This window comes from Geotrypetes seraphini, chromosome 7 (genome assembly GCF_902459505.1).
Source record: "Geotrypetes seraphini chromosome 7, aGeoSer1.1, whole genome shotgun sequence".
NCBI lineage: Eukaryota > Metazoa > Chordata > Amphibia > Gymnophiona > Dermophiidae > Geotrypetes > Geotrypetes seraphini.
This window is the reverse complement of record NC_047090.1, coordinates 117,446,085-117,460,899: the sequence shown is the minus strand read 5'-3', so window position 1 is coordinate 117,460,899 and position 14,815 is coordinate 117,446,085. Positions and strand designations below refer to the sequence as shown.

Below are 14,815 nucleotides of genomic sequence, written 5' to 3'. Positions count from 1 at the left end.
GTGTTTGATCCATCGGTAGATATCCCCTTGCACCCCGTGGTTCCACAGCTTTTTTAGTAGCCGTTCGTGAGGTACCTTGTCGAAGGCTTTTTGGAAGTCAAGGTAAATGATGTCTATGGATTCCCCCTTATCCATCTGGCTGTTTATTCCCTTGAAGAAGTACAGCAAGTTCGTCAGGCACGACCTTCCCTTGCAGAAGCCATGCTGGCTCGCCTTCAGTTGTCCATTGTTTTCTATGTGTTCGCTGATTGTGTCCTTTACCATTGCTTCCATCATCTTTCCCGGAACCGAAGTCAAGCTCACAGGCCTGTAGTTTCCAGGGTCACCCCTCCTGGGTTGATGTTGGTTAAGGCTACAGCCTCTGCACCCTGAAATTGTGGGTTCAAACCCTGCTGCTTCTTGTAACCTTGGGCAAGTCGCTTAATCCCCCCCCAATTGTCCTAGGTACATTAGACAAATTGTGAGCCCACCGGGACAGACAGGGAATAAATTCATGTAAACTGTTCTGAGCTCACTTGGGAGAATGGTATAGAAAAATGAATGAATGAATCAAATATGAAGTGAGCTGCTTAATCCAGGCTTGTTAGAATTTAAGTCTTCAAGGACTAAACAAAGTCAGATTTTTAGGATATTACTAATGAAAAGGCATATGAGAGATTTGTATGTATACTACATTATGTGCAAAATATCTTGTTTATACTCAGTTATCCTGGACCTGTTTGTGGCTTTTGAGGACTGAAATTGGACAAGCCTGCTGTAAACCAATGCTGAGAAAGGGTTGAACTACAGGGGGCGATAAAAACTTAAGAAGATAACAACATTTATTTTTTTTTAAAAATGCAGTACCCCAGCTCTATGGCCCTTATGCATGATCCTTGTGGGTATCCTGAAAAGTTGACTGGCTGAGTGTCCTAAGGACTGGGCTGAAGGCTATTATAGACTAATCATCTGAGCCATACACTTTTAAGCTAGCAGCCAAATAACTTTTTTGCATGATTTTTATTGCATTAGCTCTTTACCGGAGGGGAAAACATACATGTAATCCCAAAATTATTTTATTTATTTAAAAATGTACCGTATTTTCACGCATATAACGCGCGCGTTATACACGATTTTACAAACCGTGCATAACCTTGCGCATTATACGCGTGAGCGCGTTGTACAAAATTTTTTTTATATAGTTCCCCCCCCGACGTCCGATTCACCCCCCCCCGCAGGACCGCTCGCACCCCCACCCCGAAGGACCGCTCGTACGCACCCGCACGCACCCGCACCCCCACCCCGAAGGACCGATGGGGCAAGAGGGAGCTCAAGCCCTCTTGCCCCCCCGACTCCCCGACACGATCGGGGCAAAAGGGAGCCCAAGCCCTCTTGCCCACCGACTCCCCAACTCCCCGACAATATCGGGCCAGGAGGGCGCCCAAGCCCTCCTGGCTCTGGCGACCCCCCCCCCCCCCCGCTAGTTGTTCGGACCAGGAGGGAGCCCAAACCCTCCTGGCCATGGCGACCCCCTACCCCCACCCCTTACTACATTACGGGCAGGAGGGATCCCAGGCCCTCCTGCCCTCGAAGCAAACCCCCCTCCCCCCAACGACCGCCCCCCCCCAAGAACCTCCGACCGCCCCCCCAGCCGACCCGCGACCCCCCTGGCCGACCCCCACGACACCCCCACCCCCCTTCCCCGTACCTTTGTGAAGTTGGCCAGACAGACGGGAGCCAAACCTGCCTGTCCGGCAGGCAGCCAACGACGGAATGAGACCGGATTGGCCCATCCGTCCCAAAGCTCCGCCTACTGGTGGGGCCTAAGGCGCCTGGGCCAATTAGAATAGGCCTGGAAGCCTTAAGTCCCTCCTGGGGGCGGGGCCTTGGGCACATGGTCACGTTGGGCCCATGTGCCTCAGGCCCCGCCCCCAGGAGGGGCCTAAGGCTCCCGGGCCTATTCTGATTGGCCCAGGCGCCTTAGGCCCCACCAGTAGGCGGAGCTTTGGGACGGATGGGCCAATCCGGCCTCATTCCGTCGTTGGCTGCCTGCCGGACAGGCGGGTTTGGCTCCTGTCTGTCCGGCCAACAACACAAAGGTATGGGGAAGGGGGGTGGGGGTCGGCCAGGGGGGTCGCGGGTCGGCTGGGGGAGCGGTCGGAGGTTCTTTGGGGGGGCGGTCGTTGGGGGGAGGGGGGTTTGCTTCGAGGGCAGTTGGGCCTGGGATCCCTCCTGCCCGTAATGTAGTGTGGGGTAGGGGTAGGGGGTCGCCGTGGCCAGGAGGATTTGGGCTCCTTCCTGGCCCGAACAACTAGCGGGGGGGGGGGGGTCGCCAGAGCCAGGAGGGCTTGGGCTCCCTCCTGGCCCGATATTGTTGGGGAGTTGGGGAGTCGGCGTGGCAAGAGGGCTTGGGCTCCCTTTTGCCCCGATCATGTCGGGGAGTCGGGGGGGGCAAGAGGGCTTGAGCTCCCTCTTGCCCCGATCGTGTCGGGGATGCCGCGGTTGGCTGGGGCAAGAAGGCTTGAGATCCCTCTTGCCCCGATCATGTCGGGGAGTCGGGTACGTGCGAGTGGTCCTTCAGGGTGGGGGTGCGAGCGGTCCTGCGGGGGGGGGGGTTGAATCGGACGTCGGGGGGGCATCAGGCTTTCAGAGTGGGGATAGGACTTCAAGGGGGAGAGGAGAGTCGGGGCGGACGAAAGGAGAGTTGGGCGGCGACGGGAGAGTCGGGCAGCATGCGCGGTATACGGGTGTGCGCGGTATACAAAATTTTTTTTACATATATTTGGGTTTCCCGCGCGCTATACCCGTGTGCGCGTTTTACACGGGTGCGCGTTATCTACGTGAAAATATGGTATATACTGCTTTAAACCAAAACAGTGTATAAAGAACATACAAAATAAGCAAATACATTTACACATCATACATGAATTTCAAACAAAATACAAGGCATAAAAACCTCTCTGGGTCAGCAATCTCACAATCAAACAACATTTGAGGTAAAAAAAGAACAACAACAAACCTCTCTCCTAGAAACATATAAATGCTGACAAATATCAGGAAGTTCTGTTTCATGCAACAAGTGGTGGAAACCTGGAATGCTTTCCCAGAAGAGGTAATTGTGGAATCCACCGTTCTAGGGTTTAAGGGTAAGTTAGATGTACACCTCCTTATGAGTGGCTTAAGGTGACATAGGTAAGGGTAAGCTAGATGCGCATCTCTTATGAGAAGCTTGGAGTGATATGGGGACTAATATTATGCCAGGGTACACCAGGCGGGGCCTCCGCGTGTGCGGATCGCCGGACTTGATGGACCTAGGGCAGCGATGGCGAACCTATGGCACGCGTGCCAACTGTGGCACGCGAAGACCTTGCAGCTGGCACGCGCAGGGCTGTCATCAGGGCAGTACTACCAGGGGGTGCACAGGAGAGAGAGCTGAACGGGGATGATGGGGGACCCGCGGGGTTAAATATAACTCGAGCCGCGAGGCTCGTCTTCTACTCCGACTGCCCTGCCGCTTACACAGCCGATCGGAAATCTTCACCGACGTCAGCGCTGAAGTCAGGGAAGATTTCCGATCGGCTATGTGTGCGCGGCAGGACAGGCAGGAAATAGAAGACAAGCCTATGCAGCTCGAGCTACATTTTGCTGAGAAAGTTGCTAAGATGGGATGGGAGGCAAACGGGGAACACAAAAGGGGGAGGGAGTGCGTTTTGGATACAAGGCATGAACTTGGGAGAAAGGAAGGGAGGGAAAGAGATGCTGAGGTGGGGGAGGGAATGGGTTTTTGGACAAGGCATGAACTTGGGAGAGAGGAAGGGAGGGAAAGAGATGCTGAGGTGGGGGAGGGAATGGGTTTTTGGACACAAGGCATGAACTTGGGAGAGAGGAAGGGAGGGAAAGAGATGCTAAGGTGGGGGAGGGAATGGGTTTTTGGACACAGAAGGCATGGACTTGGGAGAGAGGAAGGGAGGGAAATAGATGCTGAGGTGGGGGAGGGAATGGGTTTTTGGACACAAGGCATGAACTTGGGAGAGAGGAAGGGAGGGAAAGAGATGCTGAGGTGGGGGAGGGAATGGGTTTTTGGACACATAAGGCAAGGACTTGGGAGAGAGGAAGGGAGGGAAAGAGATGGTTGTGTATACGGGGAATAGAAGAAAGGAGAATTTTTGGTCATAGGGAGGGAGTGAGGTACAGACAGTGGCATACATAGTTCAGGCAACTTTATAAAGAGTTTTTAGATACTAAAATCTTGTTATTAAGGTTTAATTGACGTGCTGGCACTTTGAGAAAATTCTTTGGTTTTGTGCGGCAGTTTGGGCACTCGGGCTCAAAAAGGTTAGCCATCACTGACCTAGGGTCTGTTCCGGAGAGGGCACTTCTTATGTTCTTATGTTCTGATAACCTATAAGTATGTTTTCAGAAGTTTTCAAAATCTCACACTCAAGATGAAATCTAAACATGGAACCTCTCATGGATTCACATAAATGCTGACACATATAAGTATGTTTTCAGAAGGTTTAAAAAAAACCAAAAAAACATTTCTAGGCTTACACAGGCACAATTGTCCTGTCAAAGCATTCCAGGACTGCATAGCTGCTACTGAGAACACCGATATCCCAATCCTTGCATGAAAATTGTTACATACCCTATCTAGGGCCCTTCGCAGAGCATGTTCAGTTCATAACTGCCTAGTAAGACAGTATATTCTCAACATATCTTGAAAACAATCAAGGATCCTTATGGTATAGAGTCTGGTGTACAATGGACAAGGTTGGTTTGGGCCATATTGTCCAAATCTGTACCGAGTGACAATTTGTGCTCTCCTCTGTTCACAGGTAGATGGAAAAGGGTCAATCAAAGAACTGTTCCCCACAGGGAAGCAGCTGGAGCCCTTGGTGACTCCTTTAGAAGACAAGAAAGTCGCAGTTGGCCAGGACGACCTCACTGTAGTCCTGAATGAAGAGGGAACCTGTACCCAGAAATGTGCTCTGAACTGGACTGACATCCCCATGGCCATGGGTGAGAGCAGGAAGCTTTCTCATTATCTAGAAGTGTTAATCAAAACTGCACCATATACCTTTTACTTTGTATGAGAACTGTTTTTTGGTTGGTTTGGTTTTTAATCCTTTGAACTTCCAATTCAGTTGGAACCAAACTTTTTACCTGATAATAATCTTTTATCTTGATTTATAATCCCAATGAACCTAATCCAGTTGTGCCAGCCCTATTCTGTGCTCCATCTTCCCCACAGAGAGGGCGGCCTTTTTGAAGAAGGAGAAGAGAGGAAACGAATAGCTGATTGCTTGATTGGGAACCTGCACAGAGCATGTTCTCTTCCTTAGGCTGCCACCATGTCCTATATAATTTTTTTTTAATTTTTTTAACTAGACTACTTTAATTCTTTAGTAGCTAGCTCTGGAAAGCGGCACTCCCTTCATCAACTCAAAGCAAAATGCCTGTGTCTTTTACTACTACAAAAACAACCACCAGTAACTCAAACCTGTTTTTCCCTGTTGCAGCTATTGCCTATGCTCATAATCAAATTCACATAAAACATTAAAAAAAAAAAAAATTCATCACAGGGAGAAAAAGAGGCTGCTACTTTAGAGCACCAAGGCATGTTCATTCCTAACTGGTTTTCCCCAAAGACCAACTGAAATAAACAAGCTTTCACACCCCTATTCAATAAAAAAATATATATATTTATTGATGAAAGTTCAATGGAAGAGCATTCCAAAGAGAAGGAGCCATGCACATGAAAACTGCCTAGTAAATACACTCAGAGTGAACTTTAAAGGAATGTATTTTATTTATTTATTTTTTATTTATTCAATTTTCTATACTGTTCTCCCAGGAGAGCTCAGAACGGTTTACATGGGTTTATTCAGATACTCAAGCATTTTTCCTTGTCTGTCCTGGTGGGCTCACAATCTATCTAATGACTTGCCCAGGATCACAAGGAGCAACATGGGTTGTAAACTTTCTGAGGGGGGACTAAGGGTTAAAACAGCCAAGTATAAGAGTGTATCTTAAACCTGATCCAGTATTAATGGGAGCCAATAATGACCAGGTCATTTCCTAACAATTAATAATATAACTGTTGCATTAAGACTAGTTGCAAGTAATCTGCTGTATAATAGAAACATAGAAGCATGACGGCAGATAAAGGCCAATTGGCCCATCCATGATCTGTTACTCTCCCTAAGAAATCCCATGTGCCTGTCCCACGCTGTCTTGAATTCAGACACAGTCTGTATCCACCGCCTCTACCGGGAGACTTCCACACATCCACAACCCTTTCTGTATAAAAATATTTCCTTAGATTACTTCTGAGTCTTCATTCTATGCCCTCTCATTCTGGAGTATCCTTTCATATGAAAGAGACTCCTCCTTCCAGCCACTAATCAACATGGAGGGGAACTGAAACGCGCTGGCAGTTAGCTGCTGCCTGTCTGATCAGGCTTGGCCCTCCGTCCTCTGTGGCAATTCTCTTTGGGGACTGTAAGAGACCGGGGACTGTGATTGTTATAGTGAGTGTTAAGTTAACATTGTTTCTTTAGCACTCTCCAGACCAGTAGACGTTAATCTTTACGAATGGTCTCCAGCAGGTGTTGAGTGATCTGTACCCATCTCCCTTGGTAGGGCTGTTGGAATTTGTTTAGGGGGTTCCTAGTCCCTGTTTTTGGCCAGACAGAGCTTGAGCGGGCCCTGTTTGGGGGTCCTTCTGACCTTGGGAGTGTCAAACCCGGCGGGTCTCGAGCGGGGTCCCTCCCCCCCACTTCCTCCACCTCCCCACATTTTTTTAGAGGAGCCTCAGCAATAAGCCTTGCCCCCTAAATCAAGCAAGGCATATTGCTTTGAGAGCCAGTGGAGTCTGTTCTGAAAATAAAAAAAAATCCTGAGGTAGTGCTGGTCTGCAGGGTTGCTTCCCTGTCAGTTTACTGTATTTTTGCACTAACCGGCACTTTTTCTCCTAGCTAGGTCGTGTATGGAGCAATTGTGCCCTTCTCCAGGGGAGTGTGACACAATTTGGTCCAGCCGTGAGGCACTCGCGGCCGGCCTGAACTCGGCGGTTTGGGCCGGTGAGGTCATGGAGCTCTGTCGGCAGCGGCTGCAGGCATCCAGAGCTCCCCGGCCTTAGTGCCTCGCAAGCCAGCTGAAGGCAGTGAGGCAGCCCAGTCTGCTCTCATTACCTCCGGATGGATTCCCCGAACTGCCAACGGTAGGGGAAAAAGGATTCCCTCTCAGCTGATTTTTCAACAGCTGATGCCGGCTTGCCTGCTTTAGCGTCTGGGACAGTTTAGGTTTCCCAGCCACTACAGGCCCTGAAGGGGTTATTTTTGGCGGGATCTTCACTATTTTGACACAGTTCCCTCCATTTTGTCTGCAACCTCAGGTGACCTTCCCCCTGTATTGCAAACACAGGGGCAGGTTTCAGCAGGGACCTCGGGGGTTTTTTGCCCCCAATTTAATTTCTTTATTTGTGCAGACAATTGGGGGTCCCACATGCACCTGGGGGTTTCGGGGGTGGTTTTCCCTCCGCGCCCCCTGTGGCTTTGCCTCCCTCTTTTCATTTAGTGTCCCCTCTTCCTCCTCCCTCATCGGATTGCAAATTGGTGGTCGGAGGAGCGTGTTGGCGTGGATGAGGATCTGGCCGCTATGGCGGGCTTCCAGGATCCTCTAGAGGGGATGGCCACTGGCAGCAGGGCGTCGAGTTTTCCGTCTTTCGGCACAGATGCGTCCGTGGTGCGCTTTTTATTCAGAGGGATGTTCTTTTAGATCTGATTTAGCAGGTCTCCTCGGTGCTGCATTTTTGAAGTTGCGCCACCGGAGACCCCGCGTATGGGGGCCCCTCTGCTTCAGGGGGTCTGTCCTGTTTCCTGTTCTTTTCCTGTGCGTCAGGATTTTGGGAGATGGGTACAGATCACTCACCACCTGCTGGAGACCATTCGTAAAGATTAACTTCTACTGGTCTGAAGAAGCTAAAAGAAAGTAAATTAGCAGGTAAGAACCTAATTTCTCCTTATTGATTATCTGTGAAAACAGAGTCAAACAGAGTGTAGGGTCTCCTCATCAACTCAATCCTACCCCTTATCAATGCCTTACTATGCAAGGGAGAGGTACCAACTTCCTGGACATCATCCTGGACAAACCTCTACTGAAGAAGTCAACCTTGGATCCATCGGTCCCTAGCAGCTATAGACCAGTTTCCAACCTTCCATTTGTGTCAAACCTCTTGGAGAAGATAGTCCTAAATCAACTAACCACATTCATAGAGAACCAAAACATCCTAGCCACACAACAGTCAGGTTTCAGGAACTATCATAGCACCAAAACAGTTTTGCTCGACATAATAGATAACTGCTGGAACTACATTGACAAAGGCACAGATGTGCTGCTCGTCCTATTAGACCTGAGCGCAGCCTTTGACACACTGGATCACAACTTCCTGTTATCTAGACTAATGGAGAATTGGATCAGCAACACAGCACTATTGTGTTTTAAGGTCTAGATGCACTAACAGGATTTGTAAGACGGTGTGAGTCTGCTCTGATCCGATTTTTTGGGCCGATTCAAAAAGAGCTATTGATGCACTAAAAGGTTTGCATGCAAATGATTCACGTGGAGGTTAGTTGTAATCCCTTACTCTCCCATCCGATTGATGGCTGTGAGGACGACTCTCGCACATGCACAGAGCCGGCAAGGGAAAGCCTCCTCCCCCTCAGCTGTTCAGGGCAGGAAACCTTTTTTTTTTTAATGGGCACAGAGTTTGTGTGTGTTAAGCACGCACAATATCTTCCCCATTAAAAAAAAAGAAAAAAAGCACCCTTCCCCCTGCTGATGATGGCCCTCCCTGATGCACCATTAACTGCCACCTCCCCCCCACGGTAGCAAAAATGGCAGGAGGAATGCCCACTCCCTTCTGCCATCAGATTCAACCCGGGAACCCCCCCCCTCAATACCTTTCTCTGTTGGAATGAAGAGGGAAGCACGGTCCCTCCTCCTTCAAGGCCTAAGTGATGCATGGGGAGGGGCCTAAGGCCCTGATTGACTTAAACGCCTAAGGCCCCTCTCAAGTGGAGGGGCCTTAGGCATCTGATCCAATCAGGGCCTTGAGTCAGGCCTTAAAGGAGGAGGGACTGTGCTTCTCTCCTCCTTCCACTGGACAAAGGTACTGAGGGGGGGGGGGTGTTGGTTCGGGGGAACATTTGGTGACAGGAGGGAGTGGGCATTCCTCCTGCCTTTTTTTTTTTGGGGGGGGGAAGGGTAGGGGTTGATTTGGGGGGAGGGAAGTGTACGGGATGGTTCAGGTGTTCTCATCCTATTTATTTATTTAAAAAACTAAGTGGATAGCAATGAAACATACATATAATGTACACCAACTGAAACATATTCGGCAACACTTCTTCAACACATTCTTCACTCAACTGCTTATACGCCTTTGTGCTGTGTTCACGTGGACTAATGTAATGGCTTGTATGCTGGCCTTCCTACAAAGGATTAACATCAACTACAAAAGTCCAGAATGCCGTAGTTAGGCTGCTAAATAAACATCCCTGGTTCTTTTGATCCCTTTACCCCAGCACTGAATGACGTACACTAGCTACCTGTAAGGAGGCGAACCATTTTCAAGCAACTGACTATCGCCTTTAAAAGCTTCCACAGCATGACCCCCCCCCCCAACACACACACTATATGGCGGAAAAGTTCTCCCATCTACCCACCCAACCAGACCACTCAGATCCCGGCTGGAACACCAACTATGCATCTCACTGGCGCACCAGCTCCAACTGGTAACCGCTTGGAAATGATCCTTTTCTCATATTATGGTAAAACTGTGGAACCAGCTTTCCCCAGACATCCAAGCTATAGATAGCATGCTACCTTTCCGGAAAGCAGTAAAAACCATGTTCTGAAACCATCACATACCTGCCTTGAGACCCTAACGGCCAGGCTATAGCAGACCTTAACTGCAATCTACCATCAGAGACTCATTACTATGTGCGGTGTATTGCTCCAACTCCTGCTATGATCCCATTGGTCTAATGCAGTGTCTCTCAAACTGTGTGCCCAGGCACAGTGGTACGCCCCAAAGAGATTCTAGAATTTTACTTTATTTTAAAAAATTCCCTTCATAAGTATATACTAGAATAGATGACATATACATCACGTCTGTCAGTGTTATGAGCATCAGGGTGTGTAAGGATATAATTGCCCAGACAAGTGCATTCAAAAACAAGCACATCCATTGCATTGATTAGCAATTCTGTCTACTTTAGTTTCACCATTATTACAATTACCCAAACATAGCTTAAAGAACTTTAAATAGCTCTGAAATTAAATTTTTTGTTGGTTTTGCAATTTTATAATTTCAATTATAGTGTGCCTTGAAAAACATTTGCTCTGTTTAATATGCCAGGGCCAAAAAAGTTTGAGAGCCACTGGTCTAATGCCTCCAGTATATTGTGAATGCACCTCTGTAACCCTTAGTCCAATGCCTCCAGTATAGTATGAATGCACCTCTGTAACCCTTAGTCCAATGCATCCAGTATAGTGTGAATGTACCTCTGTAACCATTAGTCCAATGCCTCCAGTATAGTGTGAATGCACCTCTGTAACCCTTAGTCCAATGCCTCCAGTATAGTGTGAATGCACCTCTGTAACCCTTAGTCCAATGCCTCCAATATAGTGTGAATGCTCCTCTGTAACCCTTAGTCCAATGCCTCCAGTATAGTGTGAATGCTCCTCTGTAACCCTTAGTCCAATGCCTCCAGTATAGTGTGAATGCACCTCTGTAACCCTTAGTCCAATGCATCCAGTATAGTGTGAATGCACCTCTGTAACCCTTAGTCCAATGCCTCCAGTATAGTGTGAATGCACCTCTGTAACCCTTAGTCCAATGCCTCCAGTATAGTGTGAATGCACCTCTGTAACCCTTAGTCCAATGCCTCCAGTATAGTGTGAATGCACCTCTGTAACCCTTAGTCCAATGCCTCCAGTATAGTGTGAATGCTCCTCTGTAACCCTTAGTCCAATGCCTCCAGTATAGTGTGAATGCACCTCTGTAACCCTTAGTCCAATGCCTCCAGTATAGTGTGAATGCACCTCTGTAACCCTTAGTCCAATGCCTCCAGTATAGTGTGAATGCACCTCTGTAACCCTTAGTCCAATGCCTCCAGTATAGTGTGAATGCACCTCTGTAACCCTTAGTCCAATGCCTCCAGTATAGTGTGAATGCACCTCTGTAACCCTTAGTCCAATGCCTCCAGTATAGTGTGAATGTACCTCTGTAACCCTTAGTCCAATGCCTCCAGTATAGTGTGAATGCACCTCTGTAACCCTTAGTCCAATGCCTCCAGTATAGTGTGAATGCACCTCTGTAACCCTTAGTCCAATGCATCCAGTATAGTGTGAATGCACCTCTGTAACCCGTTCTGGGCTCCTGGGGAGGAAGGGCTATAAAACTTAACTAACTAAGTAAACAAACAGTCTCTTTGGAGTCCTCTAAAACAGTGGTATTCAATCCAGTCCTCAGGGACCACCTGGCCAGTCGGGTTTTCAGGATATCCACAATGAATATGGATGACAGAGATTTTGAAAAACCCAACTGGCCAGATGATCCCTGAGGACTGGGTTGAATGCCACTGCTCTAAAATGTGTTTATCGTGATCTTTAATAAGAACTTGGTAGAAGACGGTATATAACTGATACTCAGTGCATTGGATTAATACGTCCTGCCATGAGAGTTTAATCTTGTTAAAGCCAAATATCTGATTTAACCTCATCAGGCTATAATTGATTTGAACTTAGTTTTGAAAAATGCAGTGACCTGTTATGTCACATGGCTATGCATGTGCATGCTATATATATATATATATATATATATATATATATATATATACCTTTGTTTGTTCTGAGTGGTAATCTTGTGTTTTTGGCCCTTGCTCTCTGTCTTCTACAGAACATCAACCTCCATACATCATTGCGGTACTGCCAAGATATGTTGAGATCCGAACGTTTGAGCCGAGACTATTGGTACAAAGCATTGAGCTGCAGAGGCCTCGGTTCATTACATGTGGAGGGTATGAGAATTTCCAGCTTCTCTCAAGCCTTTTCTTCCATTTTTCTTAGAAACTTTTTATTTTTCTGTCGCAGAATACAGGGGGAGCAGGGAAGAGGTGCTGCTGGACAGGGGAGAGGTTAAAGGAAGGGAGAAGGCCTACTGCTGGACAGGGGGAGCAGGGAAGAGGTGCTGCTGGACATGGGGGAGGTAAAAGGAAGGGAGAAGGCCTTCTTCTGGACAAGGGGGAGCAGGGAAGAGGTGCTGCTGGACAGGGGGAGCAGGGGTGGAGGTGGACAGCCGAGGAAAGAGAGAGACAGAAAGAAAGACACACACACATCTATTCTAGCACCCGTTAATGTAACGGGCTTAAAGACTTGTATGCATATATTAACTATTGCAGTCATTGAATTATATTTAGCAGTGCAGAAATATAGTTTTAAAATTCCTATTGAGAAATAGTTATATTATTACTATATTCAGATGTAATCAGTAAATTTCTGTTGATTGCATAGAGCAGGGGTAGGGAACTCCAGTCCTCGAGAGCCATATTCCAGTTGGGTTTTCAGGATTTCCCCAACGAATATGCATGAGATCTATTTGCATGCATTGCTTTCAATGCATATTCATTGGGGAAATCCTGAAAACCCGACTGGAATACGGCTCTCGAGGACCTGAGTTCCCTACCCCTGGCATAGAGCAAGCTAAGTGAACCCCCAACTAAGGCCTCTATGAACCCTCTCAATATGCCCAGATCACTATATAAGACCACATAAATGCCTTGTTCCCACATTTTAGCCAGCATCTACCTAAGTATTGAGTTATAAACCCACGTGAACTTCTTTTTTGATGTGGAATCTGTTAATACGAATTAAGTATGCAGAAAGCTGATGCTAAGAAATAACACATTTTTCAAGTTTCTGTTTGTAGCCTCCCCTGATTTGTTGCTTTTTTATGGGGATAAAAGAGAACAGACAGAATAACTATCATGCTACATTATCCCTTCCTCTGTCTTGAAATCTTTTCTATACTGAAAAGTTTGTCATCAGCTCATTTCCCAGAGAAAAATGGGCAAAGAATGTGGGTTCCTGGTTTTCTGTTGGCATTTTATTGTTTAGGTGGTACGGTAACAGCTGTGGAGTGAGAGTGGAATCTTGAAAGTGCTGTAAAGAGCTCCTTATCAAATAAAATGGTTGAGACTTGAAGGTGAGAGGTCTGTCTGAAGCTAATACACTTCTCCCTCTGTATTTGCGGGGGATGCAGGCGGACCATAGGCGCGAATACGGAAAAACCGCGAGTAACTTTTTAAATGATGTTTGCGGTTTTTAGAAAAAGCCTTCCATTTTTATTATTGGAACCGCAAATAACTTTTCTACAGCGATTTTTGGGCAGGCAGGTAAGCAGCGATTTTTGGGCAGGCAGGTAAGCAGCGATTTCTGAGCAGGCAGGTAAGCAGCGATTTCTGGGCAGGCATGCTGGGAACAAGCCTTTCTCTCTATGGATGCTGCGAAGCAGTATTTTTCTCAGTGCACACTGGAAGCATGGAAGCAGCGAATTTGTGGGAGAAAGCATGGTAGCAGCGATTTTCAGAGTGAATGGTAAGCAATACACTTTTTTATCAGTACAGTAAAAGGAAAAAGAACTTTAATGATGATGTAATTTGGGGGGGGGCGGAGTCAGCTTCCGAAAAATTGCAAATAAGCGAATCCGCAGATACGGAAACCATAAATACGGAGGGAGAAGTGTACTCATTTTGATGGGATGGCCTGGCATATAAATGTGTTCATTTTGTTGCAGAAAACGTTACATTTCAAGTTTACTAGGGGCTGCTGAAAAGTTCTCAGTCCAAGCAAGAAGAGAATGATGTAGATTGTAGAGCCATGAAACTTACAAATTATTCCACACTTTTCTTGACACTTTTTGTTTCAATGATATGAAATGAAAAGTATCAAGAAAAAATGTGGAATAACTTGTAAGCTTCATGGCTCTACATCATTCTCTTCTTGGTTGGGCTGAGAACTTTTTATCTTATATTTGTATCACACAACCAAAAAGTGTGTTTTGTGATTATACGGTAGTTTAATTTGATCCTTGAGTCACCTAGCAAAGTTTTTTGCTTGGGGGCTCTTGGTGTCCTCTGTTAACATAACATAACCAATCTTTTTTCTTTCTTTCAAGCAACAACATTGTGTATGTGGCCAGCAACCATTTTGTTTGGCGGCTAGTTCCAGTCTCTATAGCAATCCAAATTCAGCAACTCCTTCAAGATAAACAGTTTGAACTGGCCCTTCAGCTCGCAGTAAGTATCCTGAACGTTCAGTAAAATTCCATCCACCCAGGAGTCTATAGCTGTGCAAGCCAAAGGATACAGTCAAATCAGCACCCAAAAATATTTCATCCTTAGTCCCTTGTGATTTAGTCACACCATCTATCTGTTCATCAGCACACAAAACAAATATGTATTCATCGATCATTTTGAGATTCCTTTCCCCTCCCTTCCCTGCTGTTTTATAGAACTCCCCAGAACTCCCCAGTACAAGCTTGCACCTCTTTTTCTATAAAGGCTGTGACAGAGAGCCCTTCTCAGGTGCTCTGAGTGTGTCTTTGGTGTCTTGGTCTCAGCATAGCCCTGTCTATCTGTGTAGAAAATGAAGGATGATTCGGACACAGAGAAACGCCAACAGATTCACCACATCCAGAACCTCTACGCTTTCAACCTTTTCTGCCAGAAGCGCTTTGATGAATCTATGCAGGTCTTTGCCAAGCTTGGGACAG

The 14,815-nt window shown here is 47.0% G+C and overlaps 1 protein-coding gene across 1 annotated transcript in view; it reads left to right on the top strand.

The window, feature by feature from the left end:
- Positions 1-14,815, top strand: part of VPS39 (VPS39 subunit of HOPS complex) — an 81,194-nt gene that overhangs the window by 27,483 nt on the left and 38,896 nt on the right. The window contains exons 8-11 of the mRNA XM_033951426.1: positions 4,815-4,998; positions 11,942-12,062; positions 14,219-14,339; positions 14,686-14,815. Coding sequence (XP_033807317.1) covers positions 4,815-4,998; positions 11,942-12,062; positions 14,219-14,339; positions 14,686-14,815 — 556 coding nt within the window. The remainder of the gene's footprint in view (positions 1-4,814; positions 4,999-11,941; positions 12,063-14,218; positions 14,340-14,685) is intronic.